Below are 20,817 nucleotides of genomic sequence, written 5' to 3' on the forward strand. Positions count from 1 at the left end.
GGCATCACCAGCAGCTCTGGGCAGCCACACCACAGCCCTGGGACACCACAGTCACTCCCCTGAGCCATCCAAGGCCCACCACAACCAGCTGGCACTTCAGGTACCAAACACACCCTGAACAGCCTTTACAAAGTATTTGCATCCCACACCATCCTGCCCTTGCTGGGGAGGAGCAGCCCTGCCAAGCTGTGCACAGACCTGGGACAGCCTTTTCTTGCTGCTTTTGGTGTGTCCCAGAGGGAGCTGGAGCTGCAGGAGATCACTGGTGTGTTTGGGCATTTCCCTGCTCAGAGCTTTGTGCCCTGCTGTGTTCAACAGCGACTGCTGGCCTTGGGAACAGTCTCACTTTGGGCAAAACTCTGCTCCTACACCCAGACCTGACCTCTGGCAGCTGCTCCATCATAAAAAACAGCTCAGAAATTCATGGAATCAGATTTTCCCTTCTTTAGGCACACAGTAACAGGATTTTACACTCCTCAGCAAGGCGAGGGCTGCACGGTTCCACCAGTGCTGACAAACACGGCACGAACAAAAGCCAGCTACAAGAAATGATATTCTCCTTTTATTTACCTATGACCATGACAATGTAGGTTTGTTTCTAGCTGCAGAGATGCTTTGCACTGTAAACTGGGAGGCAGGCAGTGCACCCTGCCCTGCCAGGGCCAGCAGGAACCCCTGCTTCCCAACACAGCATTGTTATCCAGAGTCAGGAGAGCGGCTGCTGCTCAGAGCTGCTTTTCTGCTTTTCTCCACCACCAAACCCTCCGTCGTCAGGGCATCAGTAATTGATATTTACACCAGGCTCCCCCAGCGGCCCGCTGCCAGGGAATGGGTCTGGCACACACAACCTGCTACCTTACAAAATCTACACACCTGCAAAAAGAAAAAGGCATCCACTCCGCCGGAGACTCGGCCGCGACACAAACAAATATTGCACTTGTAACGTGGGGACGGGGAGGACACGGGGCTTTCCTAGCACACAGCAACGTGTCCAGCTACAGGAGGGCAATAAATAAACCAGGGGTGAGGGCAGGAGGGGGTGCTTGGCACCCTCCAGCACAGGGCAAGGGCCCGGCTCTCGCTGCTCCAGGGGGACCCACTACGAGCCAAGGAAGCGCCGGGCTCCTGCCAGAGGCCCCAGGAGGGAAGGAGGAGGCCCACAGGGAAGCACAGCAGCATCCTGGGGCTGCTCCAGTTCACAAGGCTTTAATCCAGGACCACATCTGTGTCGGTGCTGCTGTCCCCTCGCCAGAGCCCTGCACGAGATCCCCTCCTTGCCGAGCTGGGCTCGCTCTCCACCTTCCAGCAACGCTCCTGGCTGGGGCAGGTGCTTCACAGTATCTTGTGGGAGCTTCCCTCCAGGCTAAATCCACGCCGGGGCCACCCCGAAGGCGTCGTACCAGCGATGGTGGGGCTGCAGCAGTGCCAGCCTGCCCGGCTCAGTTCCTTCAGCTGCCCCCTGTCCGTACGGCCTGGGGCACGAGCAGCACAGCGAGCTCCCACCAGCTCCTGGGAAGGCCTCCACTGCCCAATTCCATGTAAACACACAGCTCCCAGCTTGCCCCAGACAGTCCTTGGGCCTACAGCGGGGAGCTGCCCTTCTTCTGGTTGATTATGTCCAAGTAGAGGTCGGAGCGGAGGAAGCGGGGGTACGAGTCCTTCTCCATGAGCCCGTAAATCCTCTTCTGTGCCAGGTCGAAGCAGCTGCGGGTGATGTTCTGCAGGTTCTCCTTGGTGTGCTCCCGTGTGTAGGAGTCCAGGTTGACCTGTGGGCAGAGGAACCAGGGTTGGTGAGCAGCTCCCCAGGCAGGCACTGTGCCAGGAGCCGCACGCCAGCGTGGGAGCCAGCCCTCACCTCCTTGCAGGACTGGATGGCAATGTACTCAGCAAAGATCTTCTTGGCCTTGGACACCATCTTGGACTGGGATTTGATCTTCTTGAACTCCTCACAGGCCAGCCAGAACTCCAGGTTCTCCTCGCTGAACTCGGTGCGCAGGAAGGCCCTGAAGGCAGCGAGCCCGTCTGTGGGAGAAGGGACACAGTTCCACCCCTGCTCACAGCCAGGGAGCAGCCCCACAGGAGCCTCAGCCCCACAGGAGCCTCAGCCCCACAGGAGCCTCAGCCCCACAGGAGCCTCAGCTCTGGCACGGCACAGCTGCAGCCCAAACCCCCTCCCTGCACTGCCCAAAAAAGCCCCTTGTGCAAACAGGCAGCGATGGCACTGCCAGGGCAGCACAGCCCATCCAGGAGCTGAATCCACATCCCAAGCCTGGCTGCAGCACCCAGAGCCAGAAGGGAGGCTGGGCTGGAGTGGGGACAGGGCCCCCATGCCACCCCCTGGGCTGGGTGTATGATAGGGTGCCTGAGAAGGGCTGTCCTCCCATGCTCAGGATGTTCTAAAGCAGCTCCATGTCCCTCTGCACAGCCCCAGACTGGGCACGGCCATGGATCCCTGCCCCCTCCTCCCCAAGCTGGGGCTGCAGCCCTGACCTGGAGCTCTCCCTGCCCCTGTCCCCAAGATCCCCCCTGGGCCTGGCAGGAGCAGGAGGGGGGCACACGAGGGAGAGGCCAATTTGGCTTTGTGCATCCCCAAACTCCGGAAGGGATTAAAGAGGAAATCCCAGCTTTATCCAGGCACGTGTCTGGATATTCCCCTGGCAGCAAACACAAGGGAAGGGATGGACACACACTCACATTTGTGCAGCAGCAGCTTCTCCAGGGAATCCCCCCATTTGAGTGCTTCCTCGGGAGTGGGCCTGTGGAGAAAGGACGGACGTTGGCAAAGCTCAGCAGCAAAAGCTGCTTGTGTTGCCTGCTAAACATTTCCAGTGGATTAAAAGCCAGGCTGTGAGCCCAGCACAGCTGCTCCCAGCTCCCAAATCAGCTCCTGCTAAATGTTTCCAGAGGATAAAGCCACGCTGTGTGCCCGAGGGGCTGGCCCTGGCTCCCACCTTGGTAGTGGACTGGCAGAGCAGCTGAAGGCAGAGCCAGGCTCTGCACAGGCAGCAACACTGAAAGGAAACCCCTGCCTTTAGGCTGGCAGGAAGAAACTCCAACCCCGGGGGTCTGTGCCACCAGCTGTGGCACTTGGGAGTGTCTGAGGAAGAATTGAAGAAGCCCTGGGTGATGCAGAGCTGTGGAAAAGTGGGATTTCAGCTGCCCCATTCAAGCAGCCAGAGAAGCTGCCAGGAGCCAGAGCAGGGAGGGCTTGTCTCCAGCTGCTGGAGCATCTCCAGAGCAAAGTGGTTTTTCAAACCATCCTCTGGACAGTTAAAGTTCCATAGGCAGGCACTGGGAGAACGCTGCTGTCAGGTAAATTTCCAGCCCGAGCTGCTGCGGTGCCACTGTGCAGGCAGCACCTCTCACCCTCCAGCAGGAGACTTTCATCCAAAAAACATTTTTAAAAATGCTCCTCTAGACACAAACACTTTGTCCACAGCTTCCCTAAACGGGCTGAGCACAGCTTCCCTGGAGGTGAGGAGCTCCAGAGCACAGCTTGTCCGCAAGGTCCCCAAACCCCCACGGTCCCCATCCCCATCCCCGCGGTCCCCAAACCCCCGCGGTCCCCGAGCCCGCACCGCCCGCTCGCAGCACCTACTTGAGCGATTTGAGCACTTTGTCCAGCTTGCCGGAGGGGTTGGCTCCGGGGGACTCGTTCCGCCGCCGAAAAATCCCCAGGCGGTTCTTCATGTCCTTGGCTCTAGGGACAAGAGCGAGTGTGAGCGGGGCGGGCGAGGGGACCCGCGGCTCCCTGCGGCCCCTCGCCCACCAGCACCTACTCCTTCATGGTGTGCCGCCGCTGCAGGCTGCCCGTGTGCGGCCGCTGCACCGCCAGCAGCATCTCGGCGTGGAACTCCAGCGGCTGCGGCTTGGACAGGTCGCGGAAGAAAGGCATGGCAGCGGGGACGGCAGCGGGGACGGCAGCGGGGATGGCAGCGGGGACGGCAGCGGGGACGGCGGCGGGGACGGCAGCGGGGACACTGTGCCGGCCCAGCCGCGCTCCTGCCGCGCTCCAGCGCGAACGGGAAGTGGGAGGGCGCAGCACGGGGAGCTTTAAATGCGCCGTGGGGCGGCCCGGGAGTGTGAGAGAGTGAGTGAGAGAGTGAGTGAGTAAAGGCTGTGTCAGCCCCGCCGCTGGCTCGGACGGCTCTGCCGTTGCTGGGGAAACTTGAGGAAAGGTGGAAAAATCAGCGCCGAGGCGGATAGTGGGGCCTTTCAAGAGACGGCGGGGAAAAATAATCACGGCGAGGATTTACGAGGGTTATTTATAGAGCGCGGGGAAGGCAGCGGGGCCGGCGGCGGGGCGGAGCGGGCTGAGAGCACTGGGGACCTCGCTGCCCCGTGTCCCCCCTGCGTGGGCACCCACACACGGTGCGGTGCCAGCCCGGGCGGGACACGGCCTGGGGACATTTCCCTAAGGGGTGGCCGGGATTGGCAGCGCAGGGCATTGGGCAAAGACGCCCCACTTTGTCACCCGCGCAGCTCCGGCATCCCTGGACAGACAGACTGAGGGACACACGGCCGCGGGGGTCGCGGTTACCCCCGGGAGCTGCAGGCACACAAATCCGTGCGGATTTCGGATTTTTGGGAAGCGCCGTGGGAAAAGGAGCCCCCCCACCCCCCCATTCAGGAGCAGGGATGGGACGGGCGGTGCTGCCCCCGCGTGGCATCGCGCGGTCACTGCACCCGGACACGGCGGGGACGGCGAACAAACACCCCCAAAAACCACCCAAGCCCCAAAAACCCCAAAAATGCAGCAAGGACAATTCTAGCGCTTGGGCCTTGCTTCTCACTCCCTTTTCTGGCAGTCTTCTCCCAATGGCACTGATCTGTCACTCATTAAAAAGCAAGTATATTGCTATCTTAATTACATGTGGCTGGAACGCTTATAGCTGGAAAGAATTACAGCTTCCATCTGTGTTTTTAATTTCTTCCATTTAAAATACCTCTCCTCGATCTCATCATAAAGTGCACATAGACAGTGTTTCACTGCTTGTGGGTGTAATTTATTTATCAAAACTTAAGAGCATCACTCTTTTCTCAACACAGGTGGACTCTGCCCCCTAAATCTGAAGCTCCTTATCTGACATCTCATTAGACAAGCGGCTTCAGTTTCCACTTCCTGCTCTTTCTGATTCTGCAGATTTAACGTTACAGGATCTGCCACAGGTCGCACAGCAAGGATGCACAGAGAAGCCACCTCTACCTGGCCAAGCCATGCCCAGGGACACAAGGGGGACAGGAGGGGTTCAGGGCACGGATGCACCACCCCACCCCAGGTGATGTTCTCCAGTCCCAGGAGGGTAAAATAAAAGGTGCAACAACCCCAGGGCTCAGTCCAATGAGCCACAGAACGATTGTAGAGGGCAATCACTCCCCCAGTCCCCGGTGCCATCCATACCCTCAAGGACAGTTTCACTGCCTTCACACCCCCTGGGCTGTGATCCCAGCAGGACGCACGTCAGGCACCGGCTAATGTGGGAAAAGCAGATCCAAACACGGAGCCTCACGCTCCAAACCCCATCTGCCTCCCATCGCTGCGCCGCCAGCGCCGCCGGCAGCCGGGAACCCGCCAGCACACGGGAGCAGCCATGCACAGCCCCGAGCAGCGATGCCAGCAGGGCTCCCCGTTCAGCAGGGCAGCAGCTCCCAGCTGTTCTCAGCAGTGCTCCCAGTTTAACAGGACTGCAGCTCCCAGCTGTTCCCAGCAGTGCCAGTTCAGCAGGGCAGCATTCGGGCTGGCAGAGCTTTGAACACCCCTTGTGTGACACAGGAGGGTCACCCTCACAGCACAACCCTCGGCACTGGGCCAGCTGGAACACACCAGGCAGGTGATCCTGGCCCCTGGGTGGATTTCCCAGCTGGAACACACCAGGCAGGTGATCCTGGCCCCTGGGTGGATTTCCCAGCTGGAACACACCAGGCAAACACCTCCTAAGGAAGCTCCCCAACTTCCACATGCTGCTCCTCTTGCCCACCCTTGCACAGAAGGAGTGGCACCGACCCAGGCTGTGACAGCCATGGGCAGCACAGCCTCCAGCTGCGGCCACACTGCCCAATAAATGCCCCAGCAAAAGTAATTCCACAAAATAATTGCTGATTTCACCGCGGAGTTGCCTCTATAAATCGATCTGCCCCAGCACCCCAGCATGACCACGAGGCCCAGCACCATCACCCTGCGCTGTTTCCAAACCATCCCCGGGGCAGCACATCCCCGTTCCTCACAGGACGCTGGCTGTCCTACCTTTCCAGGTATTTTTCGGAAAAGTCCACCATGGCGTGGCACATGGAGGCCGGGAGAGGAGCAGCGCGGAGCGCGGCCCCCGCCCCATAAATAGTGCCGGGGCCGGCGGGGACGGGCGGCGCAGCCAATGGCGCTGCCAGCGCTCCCCGGAGCATCCCCCGAGCATCCCCCGCCGCTCAAGGTGAGCGGAGCCCTCTCCTGACCGGGGGGGCCCAGCCTCCCCCCGCGGCCGCGGGGACGTCCCTGCTCCAAGGGCTTTGCTTTCATTTCCACTGTTGGGGGGGGTGGAAATAATAAAAGAGCCAAAAATAGGCGGCAGCGCTGCGGCAGCGCGGGCCCACAGTGCCGCTCGCTGGCACCGCGGCGTGCGCAGCCCCCTCGCAGCCCGGGCCGCTCCGAGCACGTGTGGCGGCTCCGTTTGCCCGCACAGGGCGCAGGGTGGTTGGGCAGCGAGCAGGGCAGCGGGCACACGTGGCACACGGCCCGGGCACCCCCGGCCGGATCCTCGCTCTGCAGAGTTCGCTCCCGCACATCCTCACCCGTGCCTCTGCCCCCCTCAGCTGCAGCTGTGTTTGAGGGCAGCAAAGGCCACGGCTGCCTTGTCCTTGCTCGCACCCACTTTTTGGCACCCCGAAGCCTTACCGGGGGCAGCAGAGAGCTGCCGGTGTCCCCGGGGGTCCCCGCGGTCCCCGCTCCCACCGCGCTGCCGCGGATGAGTGGCGAGGGCTGAGCCTGACCCTCCCCATCCCAGCTCCCCATTCCCCTCCCGGCATGGGGCCAGCGGGAAGGAGGCCCCAGCTCAGATTTCAGCGCTTCCATGTCCTCTCCCTGAACCCGGGCACGCTGTTTCTCCCCAGAGCCCGTGTCCTTGCCCTGCCCGGGCTCGGTGGGATGGGGGCTCCCAGCTGGGCTGGGCAGTGCCCCCAGCACACCCCGCACCCTCCCTGGAAACAATTCCCTCTGAACTGGGACCCCAGAGCGTGGCTTTGCTGCTGGAAAAAGTCACGGGGAAGACAGGGATCCTGAGGGCTCCAGCAGGGACAGGCCGAGGTGTCTGACCCCACAGACAGCCCTGGCACCCCCTGGCGCCACCCCCAGTGTGACACTTACAGGCTCTTGCTGCGCTTCTTGCGGGAGGTCTCGTCCCCTTCGTCACAGCTGCACTCGGGGTCTGCTCCACTCAGCTGGGGGAACAGAACAACAGTGTCTGTCATCACACCAGGACGTGTCCACAGTGTCACTCTGTGTCACCAGCCAGCAGGGCCAGCATCCCCACAGCACCCACAGCGCCCAGCCCAGACCCACAGCACCCACAGCACCCACAGCACCCAGCCCAGACCCACAGCACCCACAGCACCCACAGGGCCCCTTCCCCAGGATGGCAGTGACACAGGACAAGCTCCTGACACAGAAACCTCCCTGCCCTCATTCATCCTCTGCCAATTCAGCCCATGGTGCTCCTGGAGCATCCAAGGAGACCCCAGGGCCACAGCCCAGGTACCCTCCAGGCTCAAGGTGCTGACAGTGGAACCTCCTACAGGGAGAGCATTCAATCCCCATTCCTGGTGCTCCTACTCCTGAGGGGGCACAGGGATCCTGCCTCTGCCCACAGAGCCCCCCAGAACCAGGATGGGCACCTAAAATCAATCAGGAGTTCCCAGCAGTCCCCAGGCAGGAGAAATCAGAGCAGGTCAACTATAATTGAATCATATCATTGCAGTTTACAATTGTCCTCTCTGACCACTGCTCCAGGGCAGCCTGGACAAACCAAGGGGATCTGGGATGTGCCAAGAGCTCAGGGCAGCACCAGCACAGCCACAAAGGCTGGCACCAGGCAGGGAGACCCACGGGATCACCGTGGCCCAGGGGATTTAGCATTCCATCCATCCCTGCACGCTGCAGATGCTCATGGCCAGCATCCTGATCCCTGGGAGGAACCATGCTGGGGCAACTGGGGTGACTGGGAATGAGTGAGGTCCTCCTGGGGGCAACTGGGATATACTGGGAATGAGTGAGGTCCTCCTGGGGGCAACTGGGATATACTGGGAATGAGTGAGGTCTTCCTGGGGGCAACTGCAACCATACTGGGGAAACTGGGGTGATTGGGAATGAGCATGCTGGGGGCAACTGGGATGTACTGGGAGTGTCTGTAACCATACTGGAGGGGACAACACTGGGAACAGCTGGGACCATATTGGGGGCAACCTGGAGCAACTGGGAGTGACTGTGTCTATACTGGGGGCCACTGAGATCATACTGGCAGTGAGAGGGACTGTACTAGGGGTGACTGGGTGCAACTGGGATCATACTGAGTGGAACTGGGATGACACTAGGGGGACTGGGATCATACAGGGAGTGACCAGGAGCATGCTGAGGGCAGTTTGGACCATGCTGGGGAAAACTGGGATATACTGGGAGCAACTGGAACTGCACTGATGGTGACTCTGAGTAGCTGCAGGCAACTGGAATCATGCTGGAAGCAACTGGGAGGAAGTGGGAGTGACTGGGAGCATGCTGGGGGCAACTGGGATATACTGAGTGAGACTGGGGGTCACTGGGGTCATACTGGGAGTGACTGGAACCAGGGCAATGGCCTGGGCTGGGTGCTGTGGGGCCTCAGGGAGCGCAGGGAGCACTGTGACACTGCAGGGCCTGATGGAACCAAGGGGACACGGTGACACTCGGGGCCCGCCCTGGCCGTGGGGTGTTTCAGAGCCCCGGGGGCTGTGTGTCCCTGCCGGGCGCTTTCCAGGCTCATCCCCCGCGGCCGGGCCGTGGGAACCCAGCGCTCAGCCCCGCAGCCCCGGGCCCGGGGTTCCGGACATTTCCTTCCATTCTGGCCCCGCTTTCCGGAGTTTATCGGCCCGAACAATGCGGCCCCGGCCGCTGCAGCCCCGGCAGACGGGCTGGCCGCGCCTTCCTGCCATTGTCCGCACAGGCTCCGGCCTCGGGGACAAAAGGCAGCGGCAGAGCTCTCCCGAGGAGCCCCAGGCTCCCCACCGTGCCCATAGAACATCCAGCTCCAAACCCCACCGCGGGAAGGAGGATGGGGAGGGACACCGGGCACGATGGGGTTAAAGGAGGCTGTGGGATGAGCCCCTCTGGAACACTCCCAGATGGGAAAATAACCAAGGCTGAGGGATGTGATGGCCCTGCAGCAAGGCCCTGCAGCTGGGTGCAGGTGTTGCCAGTGCTTGATCCTTGGTGGGGAATTCCCTGTGGGAATTGTGCATCAGTGGCCTGCTCCAAAAAGCTGGGAGGTTTTCATTGAACTATTCAAGGGCACAGAGCAATGAAAGTGTTCCAGAAGTGTAGGCAGGGGCTGCAATCCCACAGCGGCTCAGCCCCGTGTCTGCCTTCCCTGACTGCTGCACTCCCTCCACAGGCAGCTGGAGAGGCAGGGCAAGGGGAAGGGGACAGTGGGAGCACGGTGGGAATGGGGCAGTGGGAATGGGGAATGGGGCAGTGGGAATGGGGAATGGGAATGGGGAATGGGAATGGGGCAGTGGGAGCATGGCGGGAATGGGGCAGTGGGAATGGGGAATGGGGCAGTGGGAATGGGGAATGGGGCAGTGGGAATGGGAATGGGGCAGTGGGAATGGGGCAGTGGGAATGGGGAATGGGGCAGTGGGAATAGGGCAAGGGGAATGGGGCAGTGGGAATGGGAATGGGGCAGTGGGAATAGGGCAGTGGGAATGGGGAATGGGACAGTGGGAATAGGGAATGGGGCAGTGGGAATAGGGCAGTGGGAATGGGGAATGGGGCAGTGGGAATAGGGCAAGGGGAATGGGACAGTGGGAATGGGAATGGGGCAGTGGGGACAGGGCAATGGGAATGGGGAATAGGAACAGGGGAATGGGAACAGGGGAATGGGAAAAGGGCAGTGGGAATGGGGCAGTGGGGATGGGGCAGTGGGGACGGGGCAGTGGGGACGGGGTGGTGGGAACACGGGAATAGGAACAGGGCAATGGGAGTGGGGCAGTGGGAACAAGGGAATGGGAATGGGATGATGGGAGCAGGCAATGGGAGCAGAGCAGTGGGAATGGGGCAGTGGGAATAGGGCAATGGGAATGGGGTGGTGGGAGCAGAGCAGAGGAAATGGGGCAGTGGGAGCAGAGCAGAGGGAGCAGAGCAGTGGGAGCAGAGCAGAGGAAATGGGGCAGTGGGAGCAGGGTGATGTGAGCAGGGAGCAGGCAGCAGGAACAGGCAGGGATGCCCAGCAGAACACATGGGCAGGGATTTAGGCTCCAGGCAGCCAGAGCTCCTGCAGGCTTGGAATTGGGAACTGCAGGAGGTGCAGCCACCACACTGCCCTCTCCACCGGCACAGGCTGCCAATCCCTGCCCCAAAAATCCCAGTCTAACGTGCACCTTCAGAACAGTTTAACGCAGGAGGAGCTGCGTTCACCTCTCGGGAAAATGTCTCCCCAGGTGAGAGCAGGAAGAGCAGAGGGCGCTCCCCGGGGCAGGGGGAGCACAGCCGGGGTGCCCGGCAGGGACACAGAGCCCACCCGGCCCGGGCAGCGCTGCAGGGTTTCAGGGATGCAGGGCTGCAGGGATGCAGGGTTTCAGGGCTGCAGGCTCGGGGCTGCACACACAGCGGCACTGTGAGCTCTCCTTCAGGGCACCGCTCACGGGACGCTCCCAGCCGGCGCTGGCGCTGTCGCTGTCACCGCCTCCCCCGCAAGTGTGACAGGCAGCGACCGCGTCCCTGACACAAGGGTGGCTTTTCTTTATCGGGGATAGGGCGGGTCTGAACCCTCCATCGCCTCCCGCACACAATTAATTGTTGGCCTCAGTCTCCAGGAGAGTTTGGGCTCCCCTGCAGACAGCAGCCCCATCCCAGCAGTCTGTAACCCTGGGAAGGGCTCTCACCAACTGAGCCCAAAAATTCCTCCAGGAAACAGCATCAGGGTGGCTTTTCAAGCAGCGTGGCAGGAAAAGGGTTAACCCAGCCTGGGTTTAACCCCAGGGTCTGCAGCAGCCTCTCCTGCCAAGGAGCCATGGCTCTGGAGCAGAATGTGCCTCTGCAAGGAGCTCCCAAGTAGCAGGGATGGTCCTGGGCTGGGAGCACACCCTGAGCACTGAACTGCAGCCCTGTGCTGAGCACCAGAGCCCTGAGCAGCACCCAGAGCTGGGGATGGCACAGAGCAGGGTTTGGGGCCACTCTCAGCACCCTGCCAGTGCCACCTGGGGAGGATGGGGACAGCAGCACTGCCATGAATGATCTCTGCACCATGCAGCCAGGGCCAGCTCTGCTCTGGGGGCTCAGGAGCACCCCAGACCCTGCACTGGCCAGTCCTGGGCAGAGCTGCCTCAGCACAGCCTCTGCTGCTCCTCCTGCAGCACAGGGGGTCACACATCCCTGCTGAGCACAGCTTCTGCATGAGATGGACCCACAGTGGCCAAAGCCCTGCAGAAGGCTGCTGGGGCAGAGGGTCCCACTGCTCCTGCACGCTGGGGACTGTCACCAGGGACTCTCCCCTGTGCATTCCCAGATCCCCAGGGGCACTCAGCCACCAGCATCCCAGCAGACAGCGCTGCCCAGGCCATGGGTGCAGCAGCGGCAGTGCCACCCACGGCCCCAGCACGCTGCTGCGTGTGCCATGCCCGAGTGCTGGCACCTCCAGAGCTGCTGCCAGGGGCAGGGACCCTCAGAAGGGAGCTTTGCCATGGCAATGGAGACAGGGCCCACATGGCAGGACTTCTCCAGCCCAGGAGCTGTCCCTGCACCACGTCCGTACCTTCCTGTGGCCCGAGAAGAGCATGGTCAGCTGGTGGATGGAGCCGCCGTTCTTGACCAGCTCCTTCTTGAGGGTCCTGGGGGAGGGCAGGGCCCAGCGAGCGGCGGTGCCCTGGCTGTCGGGGCAGTGCAGGGTGGTGTCGGAGGTGAAGCAGTGGCCCTTGCTCTCCTGCAGGAGGCTGCCCTCGCTGTGCGTGCGGCGCCGCAGCGAGCCCTGCACGCTCAGGGTGTAGCCGGCCTGCCCGCCCGTCTCGATCATGCTGCTGCGCTTCAGCTCGTTCCTCTCCAGGTACTGCTCGTCGCTGTCCTCCTCCTCCTCCTCGTCGTCCTCCTCGTCCTCATCTTCCTCCTCATCCTCCTCCTCGTCCTCGCCGTCCGTGGCGCCGCCCGTGCCCGCGGCGCTCTGGCTGAAGGTGCTGTCCAGCCGCAGCTCGGGGATCACAAAGGCGGGCAGGGGGCCGGGCTGCTCCTCTCCCTTTGCCGTGGCCACCGGCTGCTTCTCCGCCGGGAGAGGAGCCTGGGGGGCGCCCAGAGCGTCCCAGGGCTCGGCCAGAGCCGCTGCCTTGGCGGCCAGAGGGGCATCACCCACTGCTGCCTTCCCATCCTCCGAGGGCATCTGCCCCGGCTTCTCGGCGTCCGTCTCCAGCATCTGCCACAGGAGAAGATAGAGAAGATGAAACCAGAAGCACCCCAAATCCCCAGATCTCTCTGGCACCTTCCTGGGGAGCCTTTCACCTCCTCACACCCCACCTACGAGGCTGGCACCGATTTGTACAACGCTAGCAGTGCCCTGCGGGGTGGGATGGCATTGTCCCCAAGTCACCCACTGCTGCCAGCAGCCAGCGCTGCTCCCGAGCCCTGGAACACCAGGTGCCCCGGCTGGCAGGAGCGGGATGGTGGCACTCAGCTCCCACTGAGGGGCATTCTGAGGAATCCCAGGGCACCAGCTGGGCTGCAGCCACAGAGGCAGAGCCATGGCAGCATCCTCACCCCGATGTCTGCTGGAGCTGCTGCCCTGCCGGGATCCCCCAGGGCTGCAGAGAAACCCAGCAGCTCCTCGGCAGCTCTGGCCCCTCCTGCACCGCGTTATCATCAAAGGCCGAGGGGAAGCGCCGGGCTCTGCCCATCCCTGCATTGCCCCAGCTCGGCCCGAGCTCTGGGCAAGCCCCACAAAACCACAGCCGCTCCTGCCAGCCCCTGCCGGGGTTTGTGCCTTTGGGGATGGGGTTTCCAGGTCTCTTTGCCTTTTGGGGAAGGCCTGAGCAAGCTCTGTCCTTTCAAAGGGAAAAATCCAAGGGGAAGAACCTCCAAGGTTGTTTTTGTGAGCAGGGGGAGCCTCTGATGAGCCCTCTCTTGCCAGGGCAGGGTCCTGTGTGATTTTTGTGTCTAAGCCAAAGGGGCAAAACCAGCCCAGCAGGGGAAAAAAGACCAAAGGAGAGAAAATCCTCTCTTTAAGAAGCAATTCCCTCCTTCACAGGTCCTGGGGCAGGGACTATTCCACAGCACCACCCCCAGCTAACAAACCACCCAGAAAAGAAGTCACTGTATCCCCAGCTGAGATCCAAGCATTTTCACAAACCAGTGACACCAGAAAGCTGGAGTTAACAAAAACACCCCTGACTTCAGCTTCAAAAGGGACAGCAGCCCCAGGAGTCAGCCCATCCAGCCACACATCCCATTGGGAAGAGTCACACACAGAGTGGACAGAGGTTCCATCCCCGTGGAGATCCCAGCCTGTGACAGCACCCCAGGGAGAGCCACCCTGCAGGGGACACCCCTCATTCCCCCAAGCACAAAAAGGAGGGATAACCACCCTGGACATCCCCAGCAGCTGTGTGCAGATGTTGGGCTGCAGAACTGCTGTCACCTCCAGGAAACACCAGGGGTGGGGGGTGTGAGCCCCCTGTACACAGAGGGGACAGCACAGACACCCCCCAGCCTGGGCTCAGGGGGCAAAGAGCTGGGTGGGTTTCCAGGAAGATGCTGGAGCTCAGTGCCACAGCCCACACGTGTCCAGCTGTGCCCTGTCCTGGTTTATCACACCCAAAGGGTCCCTGTGTCACCTGTAGCACAGAGAGCAGCAGCTCTGTCCCACCCAGCCTGGCTCACCCAGCAGAGATTCAGCATCACCTGAACTCCCCCAGAGAGTCAGAACACAAATTCAGAGACCACGTTGTGCTTGGTGCATCCATGGCACCGCTCTGCCCATGAAACAGCTGGATTTGGTGTCAGGCACAAAGCAAATGCCCCCTCACCCACCCTTGGGGTGAAATTGCACATTAATTCCCTGTAAGAAGGGAATGTTCCAGCTCTGCCCTGCCAGGCTGCCCATTTGCACCAGAGCTGCCTCAATGATGCTGCTGATGTTTTATTTGTCTTGCAATCACTGTCATCATTATCTCATGAAATAATTAGAGGAAAAACCCACACAGCCCTGGAGTCAGTGCCCACAAAGCCCTCCCCCAACCCTGCCTCTCTGCCCAGTCCTGCTCACAGTGCTGGGTGCCTGCATCTGATAAGGTCCTAGAAGGAAATGAACAGGCTCCTTTAAAATGAGAGACATTTGGGGATTAAATTAAATCCTTGCACTAATTCAATCAGAGCCTCTGCTGCTCTTCTCTGGCATGGAGGGGAAAAGCAGCAGCCTCACCATGAGCCAGGGTCGGTTCCATGTTGGGCTGAGAGCATCACTAGGGCTGTGAAATGCTGTCTGCACAGGGCTGAGCTCTGCTCAGCATCACCTGGGCTGGGGAGAGGCAGCAATGCCATCACTGCCAGCCCACAGAGCTGCTCCTGGCTGGGACTGCATCAGCACCAGGGATTTCATCAGCTCTTCATCAGCCAAGGCCACCTTGCTGCCCAAAGCTGATTGGGACCTCAAGGATGGGGATGTGACCAGGTTTCACAGGCTCACAGGATGGTTTGGGCTGGAAGGGACCTAAAGCCCATCTTATCCCACCTCCTTCCATGGGGTTCACTGTCCCAGGCTGCTCCCAGCCCTGCCCAGCCTGGCCTTGGGCACTGCCAGGGATCCAGGGGCAGCCACAGCTGCTCTGGGCACCCTGTGCCAGGGCCTGCCCACCCTCACAGGGAACAATTCCCAATTCCCAATCTCCCATCCAGCCCTGCCCTCTGGCAGTGGGAGCCATTCCCTGTGTCCTGGAACTCCAGGCCCTTGCCCAAATTCCCTCCCCAGCTCTCCTGGAGCCCCTTCAGGCCCTGGAGCCACTGAGCAGCTTCTCCAGTACCTGAGGGGGGCTGACACCTTCTCACCCCTTCATGTGGCCAAGGGGCTGCTGGAGGAGCAGCAGTGGAGGCAGAGCTGGTGCTGTCTGAGGGAGCTGCTGTCCTTCCCCCTCACAGACTCACCCAAACATCCCCTGCTCTCCCTGCAGCAGCTCAGGAGCCAGCAGCCAACATCTGGACTTCTCCATTCCCAATGCCTTGGTCTCACTGCTCTCAGCATCTGGCTGTCCCTGAGGTCCACGTGCAGATTTCCCTTTTTTCACCACCTGCATCCTCCCCTGCACCCAACAAAGTGGTTTTGCCATTCCCAGCCTCTGGGTTTCCCTGTCTGGATCGGGGCAGGGCTGAGGGGATTTACTCCATCCTCCCTGGAGGGTCTCACACTTCACTCCTCCAGTTTCTGTCTCAGACTCAGAGGCCAAGGCAGCATTTCCTGAGAAGGGGAAGAGAAAGCAGAAGCAAGAGCTGCCTCCAAAGCCCAGGATGGCTCTCTGGGGTCATTTTAGGGAAGGAGGATGATAGGTCTGAGAGCAGAGCAACAGCAATAGAGTTCCTGAGAATTATCTCCCCATTGAGCAAATATCAACACACTCCAAAAAAAGCCAACACTGCCCTGCCTGCTTCAACATCCTCAAACCTTGCACCTGTTACCCACTCTCTGGGTTCTCTTTGCCATCAAGGATCACTCACTATCCCAAAAATTAGGGTTTCTTTCAAGTTTTTAAAGTTTTATTGAAACCAAGGCAAGGCAGAAGAACTGCAAACCCTCTGCTCCTTGGTCTGTACTTCAAACTCAGGTTTTTCTGAGCTGCTGCTCACATCCAGGACAGTTCCAGCTCACCAGCAGAGAAAATTTCAATACGTGCCATCACAACCTTGACTTCTCCAGCATTTCTTTTAATAATGTGGCCTTGCTGCTGGGGAAACCCCAGCCATGGAGACAGCACACTGAGAGCTGGAGCCTGCCCTGCCCTTGCCCTGGTGCTGCCAGAAGTGCTGGCACAGGTGGCATTGCCTGGAATCCCCAGCAAGGGGAGGTCAGGGATTTTTGGGGTTTGAGGCTTTCAGCTTCTCATTTCAAAGCCTCTGCTCCTCTCAGTCATGGAGCCACTGTGGCTCAAGAAATACCTGGCCATGGGGATATTTAATTTATTATTTTTAATATTTAATAATTTTAATACTTAATTGAGCCTTTCCTGGCTCCTGATGGGGATGCTCAGGTTTTCTCTTTCTTTTGTGGAGGCAAAACTCAGCTCAGAGAGCTGCCCTGCACCCAGGTACCTCCTCAGCTAAAACCAGGGGTTGGGAAAAACAGGGAAGTCCCTGCAGCTGTTGGACATGGATGTAGCAGGAGAGCATGGGATGTGCTCTCACCCAGGAGGGTGGATGGACCTCCAGGGACTCTGCAGGAGGAGCCAATCTTGTGGCTGTCCCCAACCATGGCAACTCCATCCTCCCTGTGTCCCTCTGTGGCTCCTGTTGCCCTTCAAGGACCTTTGCTCTGAGAGGCCTCACCTGTCCCCAAAAGCATTTAACTGCATGGGAATGAGACCAAGGTTATCTAGGGAGAGCTGCAGACAGCAGTGGGTTCCCTGTGCTGGAGGCAACATCCCACCCCACCCCAGCTGGATTGCAGCTGATGCAAAAAAGAGTACCCACATCATCCAGGAAAACCAATCTTTCCAAAGTAGATCTCTCCTAAAGCAGAAGGAAAATATTTTTCAGTTTGGGTTCTTAGCATGGGACAAACTGTGCCCAGATCCACCAGATTGGAAACTTCTGTGAAAGGCTGTTGAGCACCTCAGGATTTCAAAGTGACTTCTAAGAACCCAGGAAGCTCCCAGCTACAGGGAACAGCATCTAAAGCACAGCACGGGGCTGAGGGGAAGAAAGCAGAGCCAGAAATGCAAAGCAGAACTACCAAAACTTGAGAAAATCTTGGTGGGAGTCATTGTGAAAGTGCTCACAAGGAACATTGCCCGAGCTCTGCTCCTCACCCAGCGAGGCCGGCCGGAGCCCAGGGCTCGCTGCTCAGCCGGGTTCTCTACCCTCGCCCTGCTTCATTACTGCACAATGAATAATTGATCCCGGGCAATTAGCAGAACAGCAAAAGGGCGCGGGTGTCTGAGCCGAGCAGCAGAGCTGGCAGTGCCCGGGGCAGGGCAGGGCAGGGCAGGGCAGGGAGGGTGGAGGTGCAGATGGGAGATGGGGGGGGTGTTTGTACCGCGAAGCCGGGCAGGAGAAGCCCTCGGGGGGAAGCACGGGGGGATCCCTGCCTGTAGGAGCATCGGGACAGACGGAGACCAGAGATCTCTGGAGCCAGATCATGGAACTTGGGGTTTATTGCAAAGGGCCTGGGTGCAGGGCCCTGCTGGGAGCTGCCAAACACAGATCAGAGCAGGAATGAGAGAAGAGAGGGGGAGAGAGGGTGAGAGGGTGAGAGAGTGAGAGGGCAAGAGAGCAAAAGCTTAATAGAGCAAGTTTCCTGTTACAATACAATAAATCTTCTTTTGTGTTGAATATTCTAATTCTCACTAACCTATCTAGTACAATCCTCTAGCATTTACATACAGCCTATAAGAATCATTACATCACCACACTGTGTTACATTTTAAACCCTAAAAACTGCTCTTTGGGCCCCTTCTGCCAAGCTGTAGGGTCTGCTCTGACCCTTGGGCCTGTCTGCAAGTAGAGGGTGTTGTTCCATCAAAAGGGGATTACCTTCAGCTGGCCACACCATTGTTTTCCAGTTGTTCAGTATTAAGGTATCTCAAAGCTTGCTGTCAGTTCATAGTTTCGCTTATAGTTTCCATATTCTCAAAATCTTTTGCTAGGCAATCATATTTATAAGGCTTTCCTGTTTCATCTTCCCCAACACCTGCCCAAATCCCGATCCCCATCCCTGCATTCCCGGTGGTCGCTGCTCACAGGGCTCTGCCCAGCCCCAGCCCTGCGGCCCCGGGGCCGCTCCGTGGAGCCCACCCGACGGCAGCAGCCCCGTGCCCGGGGAGAGGAGCTCGGCTGCAGGCTCGGCTCCCACCCCGCATCTCGGTGTCAGCTCACGGTGCCAGCCCCAAATCGGGACCGACCCTCCCCACGCCGCCACCAGGGGCTCGACACCGCCCCGAGCCGCCAGCCCCGACCCGCAGCCCCAGCTCCGCATCGCAGCCCATCCATCCCCAGCGAGACTCCGAGCATGCCACGGCTGCAATTCCAGCCTGAACCTGCTGGTTGGTCCCTAGTGCCAGTCCAGAGACGGTATCTAAAGGCTTCAAAAGTCCCGGAGCAGAAAATCCACATTGTGGGCACATTGCAATGCTGATCCCACAGTAAGAGCCAGCTGGGGCCGACGGCACAGCCGAGCACAGCCCGGATTTGAGGGGGAACCTCAAAACATCCCCGCAGTACAAATGCCCGTTTGCTCTCCCTCAAGCCCAGCCTGGTGGCAGATGAGCCGTGCAGGAGCCACAGTTTCCCAGGAGAGAGCAGGGCAGGGAGCGGAGCTTGGATCCCCAAGGACACCAGCGCTCCTGGCGCCCCGTGAGGCTCCCTCAGCCCGAGCCGGATCCTGCCCAGCCCCGGCTCCGGCCCTCAGCTGCATCCTGGGCTTGTAGCACCTACCAACCGCGGCCCCTGAGCTGCCTCCTGGGCTTGTAGCCCCTACCAACCGCGGCCCCTGAGCTGCATCCTGGGCTTGTAGCACCTACCAACCGCGGCCCCTGAGCTGCATCCTGGGCTTGTAGCACCTACCAACCGCGGCCCCCGAGCTGCATCCCCCGGGCCGGGCGAGCGGCTCCTCCGCCGGCTGCAGCCCCCATGTGCCCGCGGCGGCGCTCGGCTGCTGCTGCTGCTGCTGGCTCCGGCTCTGCCCCGCTGTTATTAATGGCCGTGTCAAGCGGCGGCTGAAACCGCCCCAGCCTCCCCCAGACGCGGCTCACTCGTGCCCCCCGTGCTATTTCTGGCTCTGGCGGCTGTCCCCGGAGGTGCTGGTACCTGCTGACAGCAGCGCACGGCCGCTGTGCCCTGAGGAAGGGCCATGCATCACCCTCTGCTCCTCCTGCCCTGTTCTGCCCCCGGCGACACCGAGCAGATATCCCGGTGCTTCCTGCTTAAGGAAATTCTGCTGCAAGTTCGCTGTTCACGGGGTTTTTTTCCCAGACCGTTTTCTGTGGTGAAGTGACAGCTCTGGAGTGGGGGATGCTCTGCAATGGGGAGCTCTGCCCTTGGCATCCCAACCTCTGTGAGCAGCTCAACCCCAACGGGCAGGGACAGGGAGAATAAACAGGCAGGATGGTGGATGGTGGATGGTGGATGGTGGATGGTGGATGGTGGATGGTGGATGGTGGATGGTGGATGGTGTCCATCCAGGGGACAGCCCACGGTAACCATCTGCCCCCTCCCTCTGCTCCTGCAAGGCCAGGGCCTCTCATGGCACCCCCATGCACACCGGGCTGGGGACCCGACCCCAGTCTGGGCATTTCTCCTGCTGGGATTCCACTTCACTGACAGAGACAGTCAAGTGTTCTAATGGTTCCAGAGAGACAGCAGAGTGAGGGTTGTGTGCACAGCCACTCCCAGACACGTGCTGGTTTTATCTGCCCCACAGCCACCCCTCACTGGCGGGTCCTCACCGCTTCCTGCTTAAGGAAATTCTGCTGCAAGTTCGCTGTTCACGGGTTTTTTTCCCCAGACTGTTTTCTGTGGTGAAGTGACAGCTCTGGAGTGGGGGATGCTCTGCAATGGGGAGCTCTGCCCTTGGCATCCCAACCTCTGTGAGCAGCTCGACCCCAACGGGCAGGGACAGGGAGAATAAACAGGCAGGATGGTGGATGGTGGATGGTGGATGGTGGATGGTGGATGGTGGATGGTGGATGGTGGATGGTGTCCATGCAGGATGGTGGATGGAGTCCATCCAGGGGACAGCCCATGTGTGACCATCTGCCCCCTCCCTCTGCTCCTACAAGGCCAGTCCCTCTCATGGCACCCCCATGCACATGGGGCTGGGGACCTGACCCCAGGCTGGGCATTCCACCTCACTGACAGAGACAGGAAAGTGTCCTGATGGTTCCAGAGAGAGCACAGTGAGATAGGTGTGTGTGCACAGCCACTCCCAGACACGTGCTGGTTTTATCTGCCCCACAGCCACCCCTCACTGCTCCAGTGACAGCCTGAGCTCAGCTCTGCCCCAGCACAGACTTTGGGCACACACACGTCCCCTGCTCAGCCAGCTGCAGCCACCTGAATGCTCCTGGGATGAGCAGGACTGTGCTGCCTGTTCTGCCTCACAGGCAGCCACAGCTTTGCAGTGGCACAGGAAATGTGGAAGCTCCCTGGTGTCACTGGACACAGAGCTGAGCTCAGCTACACGTGGTCACCATGGACAGCAGTGACTTGGCACAGCCACCCCCACAGCTGTGCCCAGCTCCCATCCTGCCTGCACTGCTGAAGGGAGATGGGCCTGGGGGGTTTGTGCCTGTTCCCCCTCTGAGGCCACCTGGCTGGCTGCAGGAGTGTGGGACACAGGATGTCACCACACTGGGGGGGCCTGGATGTCCCTGAGACTTTGAGCACCCCAGTCCCCGGGG

The 20,817-nt window shown here is 60.2% G+C and overlaps 1 protein-coding gene across 4 annotated transcripts in view; it reads right to left on the reverse strand.

Moving 5' to 3' along the window:
• Nucleotides 1–549: 549 nt before the first annotated feature.
• RGS3 (regulator of G protein signaling 3) overlaps nt 550–20,817 on the reverse strand; it is an 81,563-nt gene continuing 61,295 nt past the window's right edge. For 2 of the 4 annotated variants that reach the window (XM_058038003.1, XM_058038005.1), the window contains 6 exons: nt 11,988–12,635; nt 7,355–7,428; nt 3,599–3,700; nt 2,695–2,756; nt 1,856–2,022; nt 550–1,766 (listed from right to left, as the gene is read on the reverse strand). In XM_058038003.1, the coding sequence (XP_057893986.1) occupies nt 1,581–1,766; nt 1,856–2,022; nt 2,695–2,756; nt 3,599–3,700; nt 7,355–7,428; nt 11,988–12,635 (1,239 nt within the window). In that variant the 3' untranslated portion in view covers nt 550–1,580. Of the gene's footprint in view, nt 1,767–1,855; nt 2,023–2,694; nt 2,757–3,598; nt 3,701–3,779; nt 3,920–6,244; nt 6,465–7,354; nt 7,429–11,987; nt 12,636–20,817 lie in introns of those variants that run through there. The other 2 variants (XM_058038006.1, XM_058038007.1) reach the window with 2 other exon arrangements.

This window comes from Melospiza georgiana, chromosome 20 (assembly GCF_028018845.1).
Source record: "Melospiza georgiana isolate bMelGeo1 chromosome 20, bMelGeo1.pri, whole genome shotgun sequence".
NCBI classification, from domain to species: Eukaryota; Metazoa; Chordata; class Aves; order Passeriformes; family Passerellidae; genus Melospiza; species Melospiza georgiana.